Genomic DNA, 21,043 nt, shown 5'->3' with positions numbered 1-21,043 from the left:
TGAGATTTGTTTACACTCCCAGCTTGATAGTATAACTCATTGGTATGATTACCAGAGTACCCTATCATCTGTTGGTGTGACCTCTCAGGTATAACGCCATCCTTTGGCGGACACGTCTTCTTCTGAAAATGTAAAGTCTTGTTAGCATTCTCAAGAGTCGCACGTTTAGAACCACCCCTTTGCGGGTGTGGAGTCTTAACGGGCTTTTGAGCTTCGATATGAACCCTCAAGCGGGCGGAAATCAGGATTTTTCCAACTTAGGATTGCTTTAGGTTGGTGGGAGGACGCGTACGACCCCCTAGCCTAACAAGTCATTTGGATTTTGTTCACCGGACCCAAGCGTTCCTTGACTAGAGCTTTGCCTCGATCTTCATGCAAAGGACCAAGGTGATCCGCCATTGTAATTTTAACCTTTGACAGGTTAAGGTTGACCCAAGGATTCACTGATGGTGTAGCAGATGTATTTAAAGCAGACAGACAAGGAGCGTATGTCGACGGAGTCAAAGGATTAGCTTCGGGGGCTATTCTTTGGGCGAGACACTTGCTAGTGTCTCGGATAAAGTCTCTTTGGGCGAGATAGTTGAGACTGTCTCGGACAAAGGCTCTTTCGACGAGACAGTCTCCACCGTCTCGGCCAAAGGCCTGAGTCTTGACGGCCTCCAAATGCTAGTTTTGCATTACTTTGGACTTTGGAATCCAAACTTTACGGAGTTTTGGTGGTTCTTTGGCCACCATTTCCTTCTTCCTTTCTTGTATTTGTCGCACCAGAGCACGGGCACGAGCGACGTTTGTACGACGCTTCTGGATGCGTTCCTTAAAGGTCGAATAGGCTCTTTTGACAAGAACTCATTCCTCCGTTGTAAGTTTAGCAGAGATGTGAGTGGTTTGTCATTGAGGCGACTGGACCACTTGATGTTTCCTCGACTTTAGGTCCGCGTAGTAACGAACCCCATCGGTTTGTTCTAAGGACTTAGCCATTTGACGAGCGCAGCGCTGACGTTGTCTCTGACGAGCCCTCTTCATCAGTGCCAGTAGGCTTTGATTTAATGACTCCTTAATTGGAGTAGAGTCATTGTGAGCAAAGGTGTTGCGAGTAAAATCCTTAGCAACAATCGGACGAGAGTCTTCACCCGTAGTATTCGACGGAGTTGAAAATTTGTAAACCTTCTTAGAAGATGAAATCTTCTTGCATTTGCGAGGCGAAGAAGATTTTACAGATGAGGATGACAAATACTCCTCAAACTTTGCTTTGTCGAATTCATACTCGACCGTGGATTCAATCGATATCTTGATCGGTTACGACACGACGATCTTGACAGCGAGACCATTGGCTCCCACTATGGTCGCCAGTTTGTTTTTATTGAAAGTTGGTCTCATTATAGAATTCATTATATTTTTGATTGTTTACAATGAATTCAAAAGAAGATAGCCTTTTTATAAGACATCTCTTACACAATAAGAAGAAAATTATAACTTCTTAGAAAATAACACAGAAATCGTTTATCAACTCTTGCTGATACGAGTCGCCGTGCGAGCACCCTTTGGTCGCGGAATTACCAAAAGGTGGGTTGAGAAGAAGACAAATAAAACATAAGAACAATTCAGTATAGCAAAGGAAAATACCTTCTCTAGATTATGAAGAATCAATTATTACAAATCTCTCCCTCACAATCTCACTAGAATCGAGAACAACCTCTTAATCCTCTCTAAACCCTAATACAATAATTAGAATCTCTATTAATTACCTCCCCTTCCTTAGAAACCCTAAAACAATCCTTTATATAGGTTTACAAACATGGATGACAATCTGGTAAATAACCAAGCCCAAAACCAGCAAGAATTCGTGTGAACAGAAACCTAACCAAACCAGGAAACCATCGATGAGTCGACTCATGACTGAGATGAGTCGACTCTAACATATGGGTCGACTCATAAAACTGATGAGTTGACCGAGCATAAACTTTTAACAAAACGGCTGGGTTTCGTGAGTCGACTCATGACAGTCATGAGTCGACTCAACCTGATGAGTCGGCTCATGTTCATGTATGAGTCGACTCACGAGCTGAAAACTGGATTCTTTCGACTCAACCTGATGAGTCGGCTCATGTTCATGTATGAGTCGACTCACGAGCTGAAAACTGGATTCTTTGAATCTGCTGCTCGTCGTCTCGTTCCACGCTTCCATCTGCGTTGCACTATACTATTTTACACCTCTATTCTCATGCTATTATGAGAATCATCTATTCTCAAGCTCCCATGAGAATCGCTAAGCTCCCAAAGAGAAGATACACCCGTATCATGGGTCCCCTCTTTAGGAACTTGAAGTCTCATTCAAGTTAGAACTTTTACTGAGGAAACTCTCGAGTTCCTCCATCTTTTCTGTCCTAACTGGCCTTACTAGGAATCTGGTCTTGACGTTCGATCGGAAACATCTCCTCCATCCCGCGTCTCGTCGTAGTCACCTTTCGTCCCAAGTTGTAATCCTTTATCGATGGCTTTTCTGGAAGTCTAATGCACAGCGAGACAAACTTCTTGCTTGCATTCACTAGTATCTTCGCTTGCGTCACCGTCCCCAAGCTTGTCTCCCTCGGAAGAGATGCCGAACGAAATATGAACTTTACATCATCCTTAGTAAAGGTGTACTTCTGAGCCCGTCTCTCATAGATCGCATATCTATTCCATAAATATGGATTGCCCAATATAATCTGACAAACATCCAATGGAACAACGTCACATGTGACCTCGTCAATATACGACTCGTGGAGCACAAATCTGACAGTGCGTTGATCAACTATACTCAATTTCTTCTTCTTCTGAATCCCCCCCAATGGATAGGGCTTCGGATGCTTAACCGTCTTCAGACCCAGCTTCTGAACCAATGCCTCGGATATCAAATTCTTCTCGCTGCTCGAATCAATAATGGCATCAACCAAACTGGTCTTCACTTGCAACTAAGAACAAAAAGTTGCTCTCTCGGGTCGTCGTCCTTTTTCATGGTCTGCTTCCCCACTATAAGGTTGAGATTGCTGTTGGGCTCTGTCATCCCCAGGACTTCTTTCAGACCTTAAGCTATCATATATGCCTTTTTCTCTTCCTTCTTCTTCAAGCCTCTTGGCTTGAGATGAGGATACTTCTCCCAGCACCGATCATCTGTGTGCCCTGTCTTCTCGTAGTGACTACAAATCAGCCCTACTTTCCCTGGATCACCCTTCTTCTTCTCCTCCTTAGATTGAGAACCACTAGACTCGCCTCCCATCTATTTGGATACTCCCTTAGCCTCGTTGCCCTTCTTTTGCTTGCCCTCGAGGGCAATAGCCTTCACGCTCGCCTCTGCAATTGATTCCACCGTGAATAGCTTCATCTTCTTTCGGATGTAATTGCTCAATCCCGCCATATACCTCATAAACACGGAATATTCCTCTATCGTAATGTTGAGGACCATCGCCTGCTGCTAAAACTCCATAGTATATTCTTGAACGGTTTGATTGACCCTTTGGCGCAAGTCGTACCACTTGTACCAACGCTCTTCAAGGAATCCTACTGGGTAGAACTGTTTCCTCAGTAACTCCTTGAACTTGTTCCACGACACCGTCTTCTTCTCCTGCTTGCAGTAGGATTTTCACCATGTCAACGCGTGCGCTGAAAGCTTCAAAGTCGCGAACACAATCTTCTCTTTTGATGAATAGCCATACAGAGTAAAATACGTCTCCATCCGCTCGATCCAGTCATCAAGCCTCTCGACGTCAACACTCCCATCATAAACAAGAATCTCCACCTTGAAGTCAATCTTTAAGTTCTGATAAGAATTCTTACCCCCTTGATGCAATGTAGCCTTAACGGTTTCCTCCTCCTCGTCGGAATCTGAATCTACTCTCTCCACATCGGACTCAACAATTTTCTTCGAAGAAGATTCACCTTGTTTACCACCTTCATGGATAAGACTGACGAGTTGTGTGAGAGTCAAATCTATCATCTCGATCTGCTTCTCTAATGCATCAATCCTCGCTGAATTGTCTCCTTCAGCCATCTTCTTCTTCCTTATCTTCTGGACTTCTTCCAAGAAAATAAGGATCTCACCAAGATTCTTGTACTGTAATCGAGTAAGGACCATACACAGGATACCCCTTCACAGAATCTGATTTCTCTAATACTAACTTGATACGAGTCGCTGTGCGAGCACCCTTTGGTCGCGGAATTACCAAAAGGTGGGTTGCGAAGAAGACAACTAAAACACAAGAACAATTCAGTATGGTGAAGGAAAATACCTTCTCTAGATTATGAAGAATTAATTATTACAAATCTCTCCCTCACAATCTCACTAGAATCGAGAACAACCTCTCAATCCTCTCTAAACCCTAATACAATGATTAGAATCTCTCTTAATTACCTTCCCTTTCTTAGAAACCCTAAAACAATCCTTTATATAGGTGTACAAATATGGATGATAATCTGGTAAATAACCAAGCCCAAAACTAACAAGAATTCGTGTGAACAGAAACCTAACCAAACTAGGAAACCGTCGATGAGTCGACTCATGACTGAGATGAGTCGACTCATGACATATGGGTCGACTCATAAAACTGATGAGTCGACCGAGCAGAAACTTTTGACAAAACGGTTGGGTTTTGTGAGTCGACTCATAACATTCATGAGTTGACTCAACCTGATGAGTCGACTCATGTTCATGTATGAGTCGACTCACGAGCTGAAAACTGGATTCTTCGAATCTGCTGCTCATCGTCTTGTCCACGCTTCCACCTGCGTTCCACTATATTGTTTTACACCTCTATTCTCATGCTATCATGAGAATCATCTATCCTTAAGCTCCCATGAGGATCGCTAAGCTCCCGAAGAGAAGATACACCCGTATTACTTGCTTTTGTGGGATCTTCGCCTGTGCCGGGGTGCGTTAGCCCGTGGACCACCGAATCATAGATTATGGTTGAATCGTAGAGGTTTTGGGGATTCTTCCTTCATTTAGAAGCAAGAATAAAATCAGTGAATATCTTATCCAAGTAAGATGAACACTCTTCTCGAGATCAAGTCGAAGCTTAGATCTCAAGGAATCACCAAAGTTGTTGGTTGTACTCGAATTTGATGAAGACTCTCTCTCTCTCTCTTGAGAAGAACACTCCAAAATGCTTAAGTTCTATGTTTACTCTGCTCCAAAATGCCCAGTCGCCCTTAGTAATGGTCCTAGGGGGGGTATTTATAGACCCTAGGAACTATAACTGAAGTCAGAAGTCGAAAAGAAGTCGCGTCGGGGGACTCTTATTTCCGAGACAGTTGTAACTGTCTCGAAAGCATGGTGAGCTTCCCATTTCCGAGACAGTTACAACTATCTTGGAAGCGTGGCTTGCTTCTAGCCATTTTGTAATTGCTTCCCCCATGTTTAATTACCATTATTTCTGTGGTTATGGGCGTGATTCTCACTTGTAACTGCTCCCCCCACGTTCATAGGTGATCCCCAGCAGTTAATAAGCCATGTGGACCGCATGAAACTTAAAAAACTATCAAAAAACATGTTGTCAGCTTCTCAGTGTGCGAGACAGTTGTAACTGTCTTGTATTTCTGAGACAGTTGCAACTGTCTCGTACTTTCGAGATAGTTTATACTATCTTGGGTATTTTGGCTCTAACTCTCTCGTTCGATCTCAGAATAAGGTAATCCAAGATGCATTGGAAAGCTAACGAAGAGATCTACAACTTTTGTTTTTTTGTGATTTTTTAGATTCTATGTGAATCATGGTCTAAATCTCAGTTCTTGTCTTGTAGTTTCCGAGACAGTTGCATGTGTCTCAGAAACTATGTGTTGTATTTTATCTCTAACTCTCACATCTAATATCTGAATGAGGTAATCCAAGATGAATTGGAAAGTTGATGAAGATATATACAACTTTTATCTTTTAAGATTTTTCATATTCTTTGTGAATCATGGTCTAAATCTCAGTTCTTGTCTTGTAGTTTCTGAGACAGTTGCATGTGTCTCGGAAACTATGTGTTGTATTTTGTCTCTAACTCCCTCGTCCGATCTCAGAATGAGGTGATCCAAGATATATTAGAAAGCTAAAAAATTTTATATTTTGAACATCCTTAGATTTGAATAACATCATGACCCAAATGTGAGAGACATTTTATAGTTTCTGAGACAGTTGCATGTGTCTCGGAAACTTATGTGATGCCCGTATTGTTGTTTTGGCTCTAACTCCCTCGTCCGATCTCAGAATATGGTTATCCAAGATACGTTAGAAAGCTCGCAAAGAGTTCTATAACCTCCCATAGATAAGATACTCATGGAGTGGGTAAGACACATATGGTACTTCACCCTTTGTGGGCGAAGCACAACTCTCGGCTGAGTTGTTCCTTCATCGTTTAACGTGTTTCATAGACTCGTACGCTTCGCCGACTTACTTAATGTAATTTTAGCTTCTCTATGGTATTGGATGATCTTCTTTGACGTAGATAATCCTTCTTGACTCGGATAATAATATTCATCATCTTTTCTCCATCTCGAGTTGTGTGCGGGGACCTATAGATAATTTTTTATGCCCACAGAGACGATGTCACTTGTCTAGCAATCTATGATAAAACAACAACAGGATGTATTTCCATTTCAGTTCCTCGGCTATTTCTCGCCAAGTTGTAATCAGTAACTCACCTCTAATATGCCTTAACATTTCAAGGTTGGACCAATATTGGCAGGCGGGTTCGGTAAGTTTCTTAGCTGTGAACTTGACCTTTCAGGGTTTCGTCAGGACGTACTAATCAAAGTACTGATCCATGTTCTTCAGCCAGTCCAGGAAAGCTTGTGGCTCGAGCTTGTCATCAAAGGTTGGTGCACTGACCTTAATGCTCCTTAGGTATTGTGCATCCGGATCAGGCACAAGTTGATATGGGGGTCGATGGGCGATGTGTCCATTATCTTGACCTTGCGGCTGTAGGGTTATAACACACACTTCTTTGAGCCTAGCAAACCTTTTGTAGGTTTCAATCTAGAAATCTGTCAGTGTGTCATGGGTAGCTCTGCACTCCTGGGCTACCACACCTAGTTGTTTTGCTAGTTCATCGAATTTCTTAAGGAGCTCTGAGAATTCGGGGTTTGTACTGCCTGACATGCTGGACTCACTAGTTGATTCACTTGACTATCCTAATCGATAGGGTAGACCTGTGCGAGTGTGCATGCACTATCAACTAGATGAGATGAATGGTGTGTACAAACAACTAAATGAGAAGAAATTAATTTTTTTCCACAAATAAAGACTCAATTAAACTAACCTAGAAATAAAATAAAATTCCTAACCTAGAACCACGCTCTGATACCAAAAATGATGTGAAACAATGTGATGCAGGTATGGAGATCAGCGACGACAATGTTTCACCAAATCAGTGATCGATCTAGGTAGGAAGCTCGAGAATAAAGTGAAGTTTTCGATGGGTTTTTAGCAAATTTACAAATGTATTAAGTTTAGACCTTTGTAAATTATTCAGATAATAAATATAATGATTCCTTCTCTTAATACAGTTTGACTTGTAACATTTAGATCAGCAAATATACTTGGCAACAGAATCGCTCGCTCACTAATCAAGCAGAATCGACACACGCAATTGATATTAAAATTGATAATAGCATGCACGCAATAGCGGTTCCAAAAATACTAGATCGAAAGAAAATAAAATCTTCATCATGCTGAACTGGTTCGATGTAAGGGATCTCTAGAGGCGATCTAACGACGCCAAATCTGAGAGGAGGGAGCTCACCTCCAAGAGCTACGTAACTGGGGTGAAGTGGCTTGTCCGGGTAGAAGCGTTTGTGCCACGAACTAATATCCAAACGACTCTCAACGCTAGCTACAATCTAATGAGTCACGTGCTCGATATATCCGGCTAGAGTGTCGAACGGCTAATAATCGAACCACTGAGAGAGCTGTAAATCAACCACAACAATCTCTAGATCAATCACAAACTGGGCGTCTTCAGCTTCAGGATTGGCCATGCACCAATGGATCAAGGACTCAGAACTCAAATCAGATCATAATCGAACTAAACTCCAAATGAATCTGCATCGACTTTGAATCAAGCTTGAAATTTTAATGAGTTTGCTACTGTACGGTCGGATTTGAACTGAAATAGATCCAAATGAACAGGGCGGGCTAATTAAAAAGAACCAGATCCAAAAGATCTGTTTGGTGTGAACTTCAGTTTGAGGAGAAAAGGGGACGAGTGGCGCTTGAGGGGACGGTGGGCGGTGGCGATCGAACCAAGCAGCGATGCAGGCAATAACTAGGGTTTCAGAGGAGCTCTGATGGAGATAATGGCGGGGAACTTCAATGGCTGTTCCGAGGGAGGACGACAGGAGTTTGGCGGCTGTGGATGAGGGCACTGGTCGTCGGGATGACTGAGGATGGCGATGAAGTGTTCTGAGGCGTGATTGGAGAAGGAGAAGAGCATAGGGTCGGTGTCTGATGACGTAGCGGGCAGGGGGGTTCGGGGCTGTCGGAGGTGGAAGAAGATGAAGGATTGGGTGGCGGCAGCTAGGGTTTCACACTACTAGGTCATGAATTCACACATCAATTCAGGTAAATTTTTATTTCAAATCTTCAATAATCATTTCTGATTACAGCAAGGTTTATAAAGAGAGAATATTACAAATTTGGAAATCTCACATAATCAATCAAATCTCTCTCAACCAATCAGATATCAAAAATAAATAACTACCATATCTAATCTCACAATTCAAATTCAAATTAACTACTAAACTGAAAATGACTACGAAATCTAAATTATCAAAACCACATCACAGGGATCCGATGCAAGGTTGAAACACGGCATTTCCTGCGTTGATAAACATGACAAAAGTTTCTGTGTACGTGCCTGAATGTCCTCATCAGTATATGAGTGAAAACTAGAGGAAACTATAGGATATTTAAGTGCAATTAAGGTAAGTTTTAAAGAAGAATCCATTATTATTAAAAACTACTGAAAGAGATGACGACATGTTTTATAGCACACCGAATAATTAGACTAATAAATTCACTCAAAAAATTAAACTTTTGTATTCAAATATAATGATTACAATAAGGAACAAGAGTTATAATAATTCAAAATATCATATTTACATTCTTTTGAGAAAAGGTAATATTTACATTCTGTTTTCACAACAACAATGACAACAAACAACGCATTTTTCTTAAAATCTTCAAATAGTAGATCAATGGTTAATCCATTGCACTACTTTTTGATCCAATACTTCATGAGCACCTATATATTCTTGCACAAGGAGGATAAATAAATTTACAAGTTTTTTGTTGTTTTGATTCAGATCGGTTCTTTAATTTTACTTTCTCAATTGTCATCACAGATTCACATGTAGTTGTGTCGAAAACAATGCACTCTCATCACTACCAAAATTTCTGAATAATTATTGAAGATTAGCCAATAATCAATCTAATTGGGCGGTTGTCTCCATGGTGCATGTTAGCAGGCGAATTTTCTCTTGCTAACATACACCCCCGTTTAGTTCTTGATGGCAAGAAAAAAAGAAAAACAGCGGTAAAAGGATCTTCAACATTGGATTGCGAGCATTAAATTCTTGTTTGTAATCCTCAGAGATTCAATCAGGCTCAAAAATTGCTAAAGAAGATGAATATTTTGACTCAGTAATCATGGGATCGACAGGTCCTTGAGGCGAGAGGATGAAGAAATCTATGGAGGAGATACTCAGATCTAGAAGTTTTCTTGTGGATTCTAAGGCGCAGGCAACTACTCAGGCGATTGGATTTCAATCTCGACACCTTAGTAAGTCCTTGCTCTCTTTTAGATCCTCAAATGAAGCGAGTAGTTCCAAAAGTTTTTCTTGTGCTGATGATGAATTTTTGGAGGTTGATTCTTTAGATCAACATCTTTCTCTTAATCTTTCAAGTAAAAGGGATTATGATCCATTGATTTTTGCATCGGTTGAAAATCTTGTTACTATTACATTGAATCCTATTGAGGAATCGACTGAATCGAACAATGTTGATCAAGTTTTAATCCAAAATAATTCTATTGATGGTAAGTCTACTAAAGGTGATACTGATTTCCTCCATTAAATTCTTCAAAATATTATGCCTTCTTTGGAATCCCGTAAATAGTGATAAAAAGAGCTGGATTAGTTTTTTTGCTGATAATAGAAAGGCAAGAAATGACATGACTTTGACTTTTATTCCACAAATTTCTAAAGATTCAGTGATATTTGAAGAAGAAGAATGGAATGAAGGTGAATCTATATGGAAATTCTCTCTCATTGGCCAAGTTTTAGGCCTCAATGCCAAATTCAAAGCTATGGAGAATTTTGTCAAGAAAGCATAGGCTCCGTTGGCTAATCCTGAGGTTCTGCTTCTAAAATCAGGGCTTTTTTTGTTCAAATTCAATAATAAAGAAAAAATGAGTGATATTATTGAAAATGGCCCTTGGTTTTTTGGATCAAGACCCCTTCTCCTTAAGCATTGGTCTATTGAGGAAGACATTAAGAAGAGTTTTGAAAGTATCTATCCTATATGGATCCAATTGCCATATTTAAGACTAAACTTGTGGAATGCTAAGAGTTTAAGCAAAATTGTAAGTGTTATTGGTAGGCCAATTACCACAGATAAACTCACGGCCAATAGACAGAGATTAGCTTATGCTAGAATTTTTGTTGAAGTTAATATGCATTCATAGCTTCCAGATCATATTTCTATACAAGGACCAAATAGTAAATTGTTTAATCAATGGTGCACTATGAACTGAAGCATAGATGGTGTGATATATGCAAACAATTGGGGCATGATACAAAAATTTGTAAGAGGCAGCCCAGAACTCAGAAATGGGTTCCAAAAAATATTACTAGAACAAACAATAATGTTCAGGTTAATAAGAGAGCTAACTTCTTGAAAGATTCTGATAATGGTCATCCTGTTGAGCATAATCCTGAACATGTGATGCCTGTGTATGTGAATGATAAAAATTTGCATACTCAGGAGCCTTCAGCTCATGCCCAACAACCAGTAAGGAATTCTCTTATGTCTAGTATTGCTCAGGCTGTGCATACATCACTAAATCAAAATCAGCAACCACCTCAGCTTGTACACACTCAAGTTTTAGTACACAATACTGGATTTGCACATAGTCTTGATCATGTTAAAAACCATATAGAAAATGGTACATGTATGTCTTCTTTTTAGCTGGTAATAGTCCTGTGCATGTTGTGCATGTTTTATAGGATGAGTCTGGAATTAATACTAATAACAAGGAAGCTACACATACTAGAATTTTTTGGGTGCAAATGCAAAGGGAACTAAGTAAAAAGGGGCTTACCTCTATTAATTCCTTCTCTCCTCTGGCTGCAATGGCATATGAACTTGATCCCTCTATAATGGATAGAGGGGACCAAAACAAATGAAATAAACTTTTCTTTTTAGAATGTTAGGGGATTAAACAAATCCCCTAAGCAACATTTGATAAAGCAGCATATATTTCAATATTATCTTTCCTTCATTCTTTGATTGAAACAAGAATAAAAGAGGCAAACATGCCAGCAATAACAAAGAAGATAGCTGTCAGATGGAAATGGATTTTAAGTGTATCAAACACTGGAAAAGTCAGGATCCTGGTACTATGGGATCCTGATATACGAAATATTCAAGTTGAGCATATCTCCCCTCAGCATATCACTTGTTCTGTCAAGTCTTTAGATGGAAGAATAGACTGCTTTATGTCTTCTATCTATAGTTTCAATCATCAGGAATACAGGAAAACTTTATGGACAGAACTCCTCCAAATTCAGCAAACTATTGGGAATGCTCCATGGCTTCTCTGTGGGGATTTCAACACTATGATCAATAATGATGAAAAGTTAGGAGGAGTAGTACTCACTGATGCAGATACAAAAGATTTTAGTTTATTCATTGAAGGTTGTCATCTATTGCACTTAAAAACATTGGGTAGTTTTTTTTACTTGGAACAATAAGCAAGATCATGATACCAGGGTCTGGTGCAGGTTGGATAGAGCCCTAGTGAATGACTCATGGGTTCATAAGTATAATTCTAGCCATGTAGAGTTCTTGCTTCCTATCTTCTCAGACCACTCTCTTGCATTAGTTTCAATCTATGAAGAGGAAAAGCAAGGAAAAAAGCCTTTTAATTTTTTCAAAATGTGGACAAATCATAACAACTACTTTCCCAAAGTGACTTCAATATGGAAAACACAAATAGAAGGTTCGGAATGTTTTTAGTTTTTACTAAGCTCAAACTTTTGAGGGGTGCTCTGAAGGAACTCAACAGGAAACATTTTGGCAATATAAGTGAACAGGTCCTAAGAGCTAAACATGCACTTGAGGATACCCAATAAAAGTTGCAGGAAGATTCTTGTAATCCTATTTTTATAAATCAGGAAAAAGACTGCTTCTCTACTTATAATAAACTCTTGAATTGTGAGTTGTCCTTCTACCAGTAAAAAGTAAGAATTCAATGGAGCATTAAAGGGGATAGGTGCACAAGCTACTTTCACTCAATTATCAAAGCCAACAGGCATCAGAACAGAGTATTGCTCCTCAATAACAGCATGAGAGAAAGAATTACAAAGAGTGAGGAAATTGCTAATGAACTCATCTCATATTACAAGAACCTCATGGGTACAGCTAAAGCAACATCTACTCCAAACATCAGGATTATACAAAATGGTCCATGTTTGAGCGAAAATCATGCCAGAAGCCTTTCAGCACCAATTTCAAAAGAGGAGATCAAGAGAGCTGTATTCTCCATGGCAGATAATAAGTCTCCAGGTCCAGATGGCTATGGAGCTTCTTTCTTTAAGTCTGCGTGGTCAGTTATTAGAGAGGAAGTTTCTATATCTATCGAGGAGTTTTTCATTACAGGCAAGTTACTGGGGGCTATTAACTCTACATTTATCACTTTAATCCCAAAGGTACATTGTCCAAGCACCCCTTCTGATTTCAGGCTGGTTTCCTATTGCAATTACATCTATAAAGTCATATAAAAAATTCTTGCTAATAGGATACAATCAGTTATGGGGTATCTCATTAGTGAAGCTCAAAGTGCTTTTGTAAAGGGTAGACATATAACTAACAATATCCTGTTGGCTCATGAATTGGTTAAAAACTATGAAAGGAAGCACATCTTCCCTAGAGTTATGATCAACATTGACATAAGGAAGGCCTTTGACACTGTTAGCTGGAATTTTATAAAGGAGATTCTTCAAGGTTTGCAGTTCCTAAATGAGATGATAAGCAGAATTATGACATGCATATCTACCCCAAAATACTCCATCTCTCTCAATGACTCCCTGCATGGTTACTTCAAAGGTGCAAGAGATTTAAGGTAAGGAGAGCCTCTCTCCTCATATTTGTTTATCTTGGCAATGGATTATCTTACAAGAAGTTGGGATCTTCTGAAACAGGATAGAAATTTTAAATATCACCCAAAGTGTGGGAAGCAAAAAATAACTCATTTAATCTTTGCAGATGACTTATTGCTCTTTTGCGAAGGTGATCTTACCTCTATACAGAAGCTTAATCAATGTGTCACAAGCTTTAGTCAAGTTTCAGGACTTGAAGCAAATCCTAGCAAGTGTGCTATCTTCTATGGAGGAGTAGATGAATCCGTTAAAGAAGCCATTCATGAATATTTGGGGTTCTCTGAGGAAAAATGCCTATCAAATATCTAGGCGTTCCTCTTGTATGTAAGAGACTAACATTTCAGGATTGTAATTCTCTTCTCAATAAAGTTTCCAACCAATTCCAAAGCTGTTTGAAGATAAAAAACCTGTCTTATGCTGGCAGATTACAGGTGATAAAGAGTGTAATACTTGGCATGCAAATATACTGGACCTCTAGCTATGTTCTACCAACTAAAGTTCTTAAAAAAGTTGATGAGCTCTGTAGGAATTTTCTTTTGGGGAAAAATGATCATGCTTTCAAGCCATCTCTGGTATCATGTGACAAAGTTTGTTTAGGGAAATTGTATGGTGGCTTGGGGATCTTCTCTTCTATAATTTGGAACATTGCAGGATTAAATGGATTCATGGCACATACCTTAAACACATGAATATATGATAAGTGGATATGAAAGCTGGAGATTTTTGGATGTGGAAGTAGCTCGTAAAAGTCAGAAACAAAGCAATAGCTTAATGTGGTGGATTGAAAAATCTACAAAACATAATCAGGTCCTGTTGCAAAAATTCAAAAGTCAAACTCTCGGCCTTGTATCTTGCCCTATCCCCTGCTGTAAGCAAAGTGCCCTGGTGTATAACTATCTGGGGGGTCTTAACTACCCTAAGCACTCAATTATCTCGTGGTTAGCTGTCCCAGATAGGCTTCTAATTCAGGACAAACTGCTTATGAGAGGGATAATCCAATGAAACCAGTGCATTTTATGTTTAGGTGCAGATGCTGAAAGTCGAAATCATCTATTCTTTGATTGCAAATTATCTAAAGAGGTCTGGAACAGACTAATGGATTGGCTTTGCTTCAAATGGAGAAGTTGTGATTGGAACCAGTTATTGAACTGGTATAGTTTCAGTTAGCGGGGGAAAGGATTCAAGCATAATGTTAGAAGAATGGCTCTAACCTCCTCTATCTATAACATATGGATGGAACGTAACGGGAGGATTTTCAACCAAAAATCTAGAGTAATTGATTAGCTTGTTAAAACCATCAAGGTTGATTTGATGACTGCAATTTTAAATAGCAAAGTGGCTGCTGAAAACAGAGAATGGATCCTGTCTTTATAATCCTACAATTTCCAAGTTTTGTTTGTTGTTGCTGGGAAGAATCTCTTACACAAAATGTTGTTCATTTTCTTAGTTAACTCAAACTATGGGTTTCTTTGATGTACATAACTTCCAAAAGGTTGAATGAATAAAAATTTTCATTTACCAAAAAAAAAAAAAATCAATCTAACCCAGAACAATAAATTTTTTTGGGTTAGAACGAAAGACGACAAGGATTACTGGGACTAATTTGCAACAAGTTGTAAGTTTTGGGTATCTGACGGCAATTTCAACGATTCAATAGGTAATCTTCATAATGTTAAACATTGTAAGGGACTAATATAGAAATCCTCCTCTGCAGAATCTTTAAAATTGTAAATCTTGCCACGTAAGCTCGAACGCTTCTCTATGGTGTGTTTGGGAGTTTACTAAGGGAAGGGAAGGAAAGGTAAACAACGGAAAGGGAAGGGAAGTGAAGAGAATTGTAATATGTTGTTTGGGAATTGAGTAAGGTGAATGAAGGTGAAAGTAAGTAAATATATGTAAATTTACATAAATGACTTTATACTAATAACACATCAGCTCTTTTATTTGTTTTGATAGGGATAAGAATGTCATTATACCCCTTTACCCTCATTTACCCTTCTCTACCGTCCAAATCAAGGGGGTAAGAAAACCAAGCACATCCTTAAAAAAACTCTCAAACAAGATGAAAATTGTATTTCTCTTCCCCTCCGCTCTCTAACCCTCCTTCCAAACGGGGCACTAGGGAAAAGTATTTAACGCTATCCTTTTACCCCCGCAGACCGCCTTGCGTGCGAAAAGCCTTTTCCTCCTCTTCCCCAATAAAACCCTCGCCCTCCTTCATCTCAATCCCTCTTCAAAACCCTCTAAAATCCTCTAAATTTGGGAACTTTTCTCAAAATTTTCTCGACATTGAAACCTGTGATTTTCTTTCTATTTTTGGCAAAAAAAAGTTAATAATAAAATAAAAAATGGGAGACGCAGCTTGGGGATCTTGGGACGATCACGGTAGGCCGTCTAGATACGGGAGACCTCCGCAGTGTCCTGGTATTTTTTTTTCCTGATCCTCAAAATTCAATCGAATATTTGAAGTCTTGCTAATTGAATTTTACTGTTTTATCTGATGGTTGGACCTTTGGTATTTTTCTGTAGATTTTGTGAACGTCTAGGGTTTTCATTTGATACCAGTTGATAGGGCTTCTTTTCAAAAAAAATTGTTTGGATAAGCTTAATGGGTCTTCAAATTAGTGTCGAAAGATTGCAGCTTGGGCTGTTTAGTTACTGATTTAAATTCTAAGGGAGCTGCATTTGTGATTTTGGGCTAAAGTTTATTATGTTTCTCTGTAAAGTATAATTTTTGTGTATTTGGTAAGTATATGGAGGCTTTATTATGATTTATACGAATTTCCTTTGTCGTATATGGTTTTTTCTTTTTATCTTCAATCACTTTGGTGAGTATATGGAGGCTTTATTATGATTTAGGGCTAAAGTTTATTATTACTATTTTTTCGTTGGGCGGTTATGGCATACAATGTCAACTGAGAATTGTTCTTTATTTAATTTGAAAGGTATATTTGATTATTTCTGTTGTCATGTGGAAGCTAATTATTTAGCAGCTCAGTTCTTTTTCTCCAACCACTTGCATTTCCCAATTCATTGCATTGTTTATGACATAGGCCCATTGCAGCTAGAAATTATGTGTTCTTCGTGGAGCTTGAGTTTGTTACAGACCATTGTCCTGGAATCAGAACAGATAGGAGTAAATACATTACTGTTGAATGCATAAAGATGTTTATGGTTCTTGCTTTTTATGCTTTATGTTCTTTCTGTATACTATTTTTGATACCTCAGTTGTATGTTGCCTCAAGTTAGAAGTGCTGTATCCTAAAGTGAGTCCTTTAGGTGATTCCGTACCGGACAACGCTTAGTGTGTGTGTACACTTTGTACCCACATCTATTGTTCATTTCCAAGTAATAGTTTTTTGAGTAATGGGCATATATATTGTTTAAAAGATTTTCCATAGAGGGCCTTTGATGTCAAGGGTGGAGCCATGTTGGGCCCAAGTGGGCCTTGTCCCCCCCCCAGTGGAATAGGAGAAAAGAAGCTTATTACTTGGGTTGTTTAGCTAATACTTGATTATTTATTGAAGGGGTAAAGTGCATAGATACCTAACTTAAAATTCTTCCAATTTTTGTTTCTCTAGCTCTCTATGGCAAGTGAACTTCGATTACAAGATAAGAACTACGTCAGTAATGTAGGTACACAACTTTAGGGTTTAATAAGGCAGATAAACCCCTAGTATTGTTGAATTGTGAATAGCCCTCCATACTTCTTGTGTGGAAACACCCCTTGTAGTATTTTGCTCAAGTGCGGGTAGACCCCTTCGGTGTTTTTTTTAAACTCCTTTAAGTGTAAGAGAATTAGTAATTAGGGGTCTATCCACACCAATAGAACTACAAGGGGTCTATTCGCCTCTACAAAACTTTTTGATTCTTTTAAAACTAAAAAAATCCCTCAGATGGTGTATCTGCACAATTAAAACTACGGGGGTCTATCTGCAAAAGACTTGGTTGCATGGAAGATGGATACTTATATATAAGTATCCTTTGGTGTACAGTACAAGTTGGTGAAGTTGGAATGGTATTGTAAACACTATATTATAATTGGAAATATGATTTTGAAAGTCTTGTTTTGTAATGATATATGCTAATCAATATTGCTAAAAGTTATATGTTATCATGCGTAATTATTTTTTTGGACTCTCCTTGCTGAAATTCCTGGCTCCGCCACTGTTTAATGTGTAGTTGTCATTCTACAGTCTGTGCCAAACCTAGAGATTTCCGAACTTGTGGATTCTTTCAGAACTATATACCTGCTTACATAGAACTCTTTACCTCTCATCTTAAAGTTATGTTGTCATGATTTGGCAGTATGATGTGCAAATTTCTCTATTTTCGGTATTGGATGTGTATTAGCTAAGATTTTCCAATGCTTGCCACTTAATTTCATATTAGGTTTGTTTTTGAAATCGTTTATTGGATCAAGTTGCTGATTTTTCATCGTTTTTCTTCTCTCAAGCTTGTTTTATCTTCAATCTCTGTTTTCTTCGTAGATGTTTCCAACAGTTGTACTTGTAATGAGTGTTATCTGAAGGAATGATGCTTTGAGAGTTTTCTGGTTTTATATCTGGGAATATTTGAGAGTTGTTAGTTTGAGACTTAGTTCTAGTAAACTGAATATATACCTAATCATTCAATGATCTATTTTTCCTCACTTCAGTAGTATTATCCTTTGCTCAATTTAAGACTTCTTTGTGGAATTACTGCTCATCTCTCTTGTTTCTTATCTGAGAACATGGATATAGGCTTTGCTGATCAATTATCAATTATCAATTGTTGTAAAGTTCCATGATTCTCATGTTAGAAACTTCTTCCCTTTTTAAACTATAGATTTCAAGCTCTCGAGATGATTATTTCCTATTTCTTCTTCAGGATCTTCACAATCTGCAATTCCTCCATGGGAGAGGAGATTCTGCACTTCTGTCTGCTTAGTTCCTTGGGGAAGAATCTGTGCAGCTAAAGTTTCGCTCTCCGCATATAAAAACATAGCAGAGTGGGACGACATTGCTGCATTTGAAGCTTTTCAGAACTCAAAAGCCCGGTACTGGGCACATATTAATGGCCTCCCATTTCACATCCCTTTGCCAGACCCAGATATGTATATTGATAAAGTTGATCACAAGACTGTCATTGATCCGAAATTAGTTGAAGATTTAGAAAAACAGCCAATGCCTTCTCTACCTGATAAGAAAAATGAAAGAAACAATGGCTGGGATTCTTTGATTGTTGAAGATAAACCAATTCCAGCTACAGGATGGGGTGATGCCGAGGAGAATACAGCTGAGCGTCATTCGGGTAATTGGGATAAGTTTATTGAACAACCGCATCCACCCCTTGGATGGAATAATGTAGAGAATTGCAATAATTCATGGAATGATAGACAGAATAATTCATGGAATGATAGACTGAATAATTCATGGGGGCAGCACTGGAATAATTTGAACAGTGGGCAGGGTGGAAAAAACAGTAGGAAAAGAAACGGTGGTGATTATGACTCGAGATTTTCGAAATCGAGGCAGATGGATAATAACTACAAGGGAAATAGAAATAATTGGAGTGATTATACTGAGCGGAATATAGGAAATTATCAGTATGAGAATACAATGCGTGGCGGGCAACCTGTATCAATGCGACAGTCGAGATCAAGGTGGAATTATGGGCAGAGTAATCATCAAAGATCAGGTGAATCAGGCAGTTCATGCCAATGGAAAAAATCTGTATCTTAATCTGTTATCTGGATAGCTTTTGTTGTCGTTTAGAAATAGCACAAATTGGATATGGAGATATAAATCTGTATCTTAATCTGTTATCTGGATAGCTTTTGTTGTCGTTTAGAAATAGCACAAATTGGATATGGAGATATATTTTTTTGTTAGGTTAAGGAGTGCAAAAAGAATATTCACAGGGTTTTTTTGGTACTGTAAACATGTTTATTTGTGAAATTGATGCTCAAGTGTTCAAGGAGCAGCCTTATTTTTGTTGCTGTCTCTGTATTTCAAATTTCCTCCTTTTCTGGTGTGTTATATGTTTAGTATCCATAGTAAATTGACTCTTCTTCTTCTTATTCTTCTTCTTCTTTAGCTTAACAGTATGACGCTTCACTCTTCACCCTCTAACTTGCTATGTATGGATTCTAGTAAGGTTTCTCCCAAATCTGGGCTTGTGACTTAAGACCATTTTATTGATGACTTCCATAATGCATTGATTTTCACTGCTTTTCCTTTTTATAAGTATAACATCTGCCCTTTAAAATCCTCTAGTAGCAGTTAAACTAATTTTTCGTTCTCATTTCCCTTCTCGAAATAGCATGTTTTTGTTATAATTAATGTTTTAAATATCAGTTATCAGAAATATATCGGATAGCCAAACTTCATATCAGACTCTAGTTATCAGGATATATTGGGGATAAGTAGTAAAAATCGGAGTGTTACATTGGATAGTGAGCATATATAATATAATGTCTTAAAAAGTAATCTAAGCACATTTAATAAAACATAAACATACTAATATGTAAATAACACATGTTTAGGATCACTTACCAATTGCTTTTGTTTAGTGGAAGTGAAATAGAAGATGATAGTATTGTTTTTGTTTTGTGTATGTGGGTCGAATATGAAAAAAAGAGGGGTTTTTGTCTCCAAACGTGAACCAGTTCACTTAGAACGTAAATTGTAGAAAATCGGGTGATTTTAGCCCACGAAAAATCGGTCGCTTTATCAGATTTACATCGATATATCGGGAAAAATTGGCTCAAAACTATATGTGATAAATTTTTGCAAAAATCGTATCGGCCATAACCCAAACCCTATATATCAGGGATAAATCGATAAAATCGGCTTATATTTAAAACATCGGTTATAATTCGTGTCTTGATCGGTGCTCATACTGAAGTTCTGGATAAAGAAGCCTAGAATGTGGGTATTGCAGAAAACATCTGCACTTATACTTTGGACTTTTTATATGAAGTTGATAGCTTAAGGCTTTTACTGAGAGTAAGTGACATTTTGATGAAACTTCTGATTATGATACTTTCACAGTTAGCTAATTCTTTACTATTGACGTGCAGGATGAAGGATGAATACAACTACTATGTGGATTACTTGCACTTTTTTTTTTCTTTTTTGGATCAAGTATTATCTGCACTTAACGTGTGATGAATTCGCTCCTAATGGAGTGGAAAAGGGTAGTTTCCCCCCTCTACCATCAGACGCATTCCTTTCACTGAATAAATTTTCATTCCTTAACTCCCGTAGGCATTAAGAGAAGGGTTAAAGGGATTTAACATCTCCTTAACCATCCAAGCGAGTTACTTTGGTTAAAAAGTTAACATATCCTTTACACGGGTTAAATGTTAGTTAACCTCTCATTTAGATGGGTTAACGAATCCGCCTAAAAAGAAGAGTTAAGAGTTCCTGTCTCCAGAAACAAGAAATGAAACCTAAAAATTAGATACTTTTTAGAATAATTTTGGCAACTAACCTCCGTAACCCTTCTTTATTTTCCAAAAAAAAAGAGCTTTTCATCTTGACTATCAAATCCAAACGGAATTAAATTATTTTTAATTTCTCGTGAAGGGTTAACTAAATCAGTAGTTCTCTTTAACCTTTCTCTCTCAACCCCTTGCCAAACAGCAGAGTTTGTTTGGTAACTCCAC

The 21,043-nt window shown here is 38.4% G+C and overlaps 1 protein-coding gene across 3 annotated transcripts; it reads left to right on the top strand.

Moving 5' to 3' along the window:
- Nucleotides 15,499-19,382, top strand: LOC109822571 (bifunctional endo-1,4-beta-xylanase XylA-like). Of its 3 annotated transcripts, none has more exons than XM_020388787.1 (3): nt 15,499-15,816; nt 18,262-19,102; nt 19,179-19,382. In XM_020388787.1, exons 1-3 carry the CDS (start codon nt 15,741-15,743, stop codon nt 19,189-19,191), a joined length of 930 nt encoding a protein of 309 aa, XP_020244376.1. In that variant the 5' UTR covers nt 15,499-15,740; the 3' UTR covers nt 19,192-19,382. The 3 variants fall into 3 exon arrangements, 2 of the variants coding, with proteins under 2 accessions (XP_020244376.1, XP_020244375.1); XR_002242181.1 differs by having other exon boundaries at nt 15,500-15,816; nt 18,262-19,172; nt 19,249-19,382; XM_020388786.1 differs by having other exon boundaries at nt 15,500-15,816; nt 18,262-19,382.

The sequence above is a fragment of the Asparagus officinalis genome, chromosome 8 (genome assembly GCF_001876935.1).
Source record: "Asparagus officinalis chromosome 8, Aspof.V1, whole genome shotgun sequence".
In the NCBI taxonomy this organism is placed as follows: domain Eukaryota; kingdom Viridiplantae; phylum Streptophyta; class Magnoliopsida; order Asparagales; family Asparagaceae; genus Asparagus; species Asparagus officinalis.
Note: the sequence above shows the minus strand (reverse complement) of the source record. Positions and strands in the feature narration are given on the sequence as shown.

What these genes read in the sequence shown, in the direction of transcription:
- LOC109822571 (XM_020388787.1), top strand. Translation starts at nt 15,741, where the DNA reads ATGGGAGACGCAGCTTGGGGATCTTGGGACGATCACGGTAGGCCGTCT. An exon ending in GAGACCTCCGCAGTGTCCTG is followed by an intron (nt 15,817 to 18,261) that starts GTATTTTTTTTT and finishes TTTCTTCTTCAG; the next exon opens with GATCTTCACAATCTGCAATT.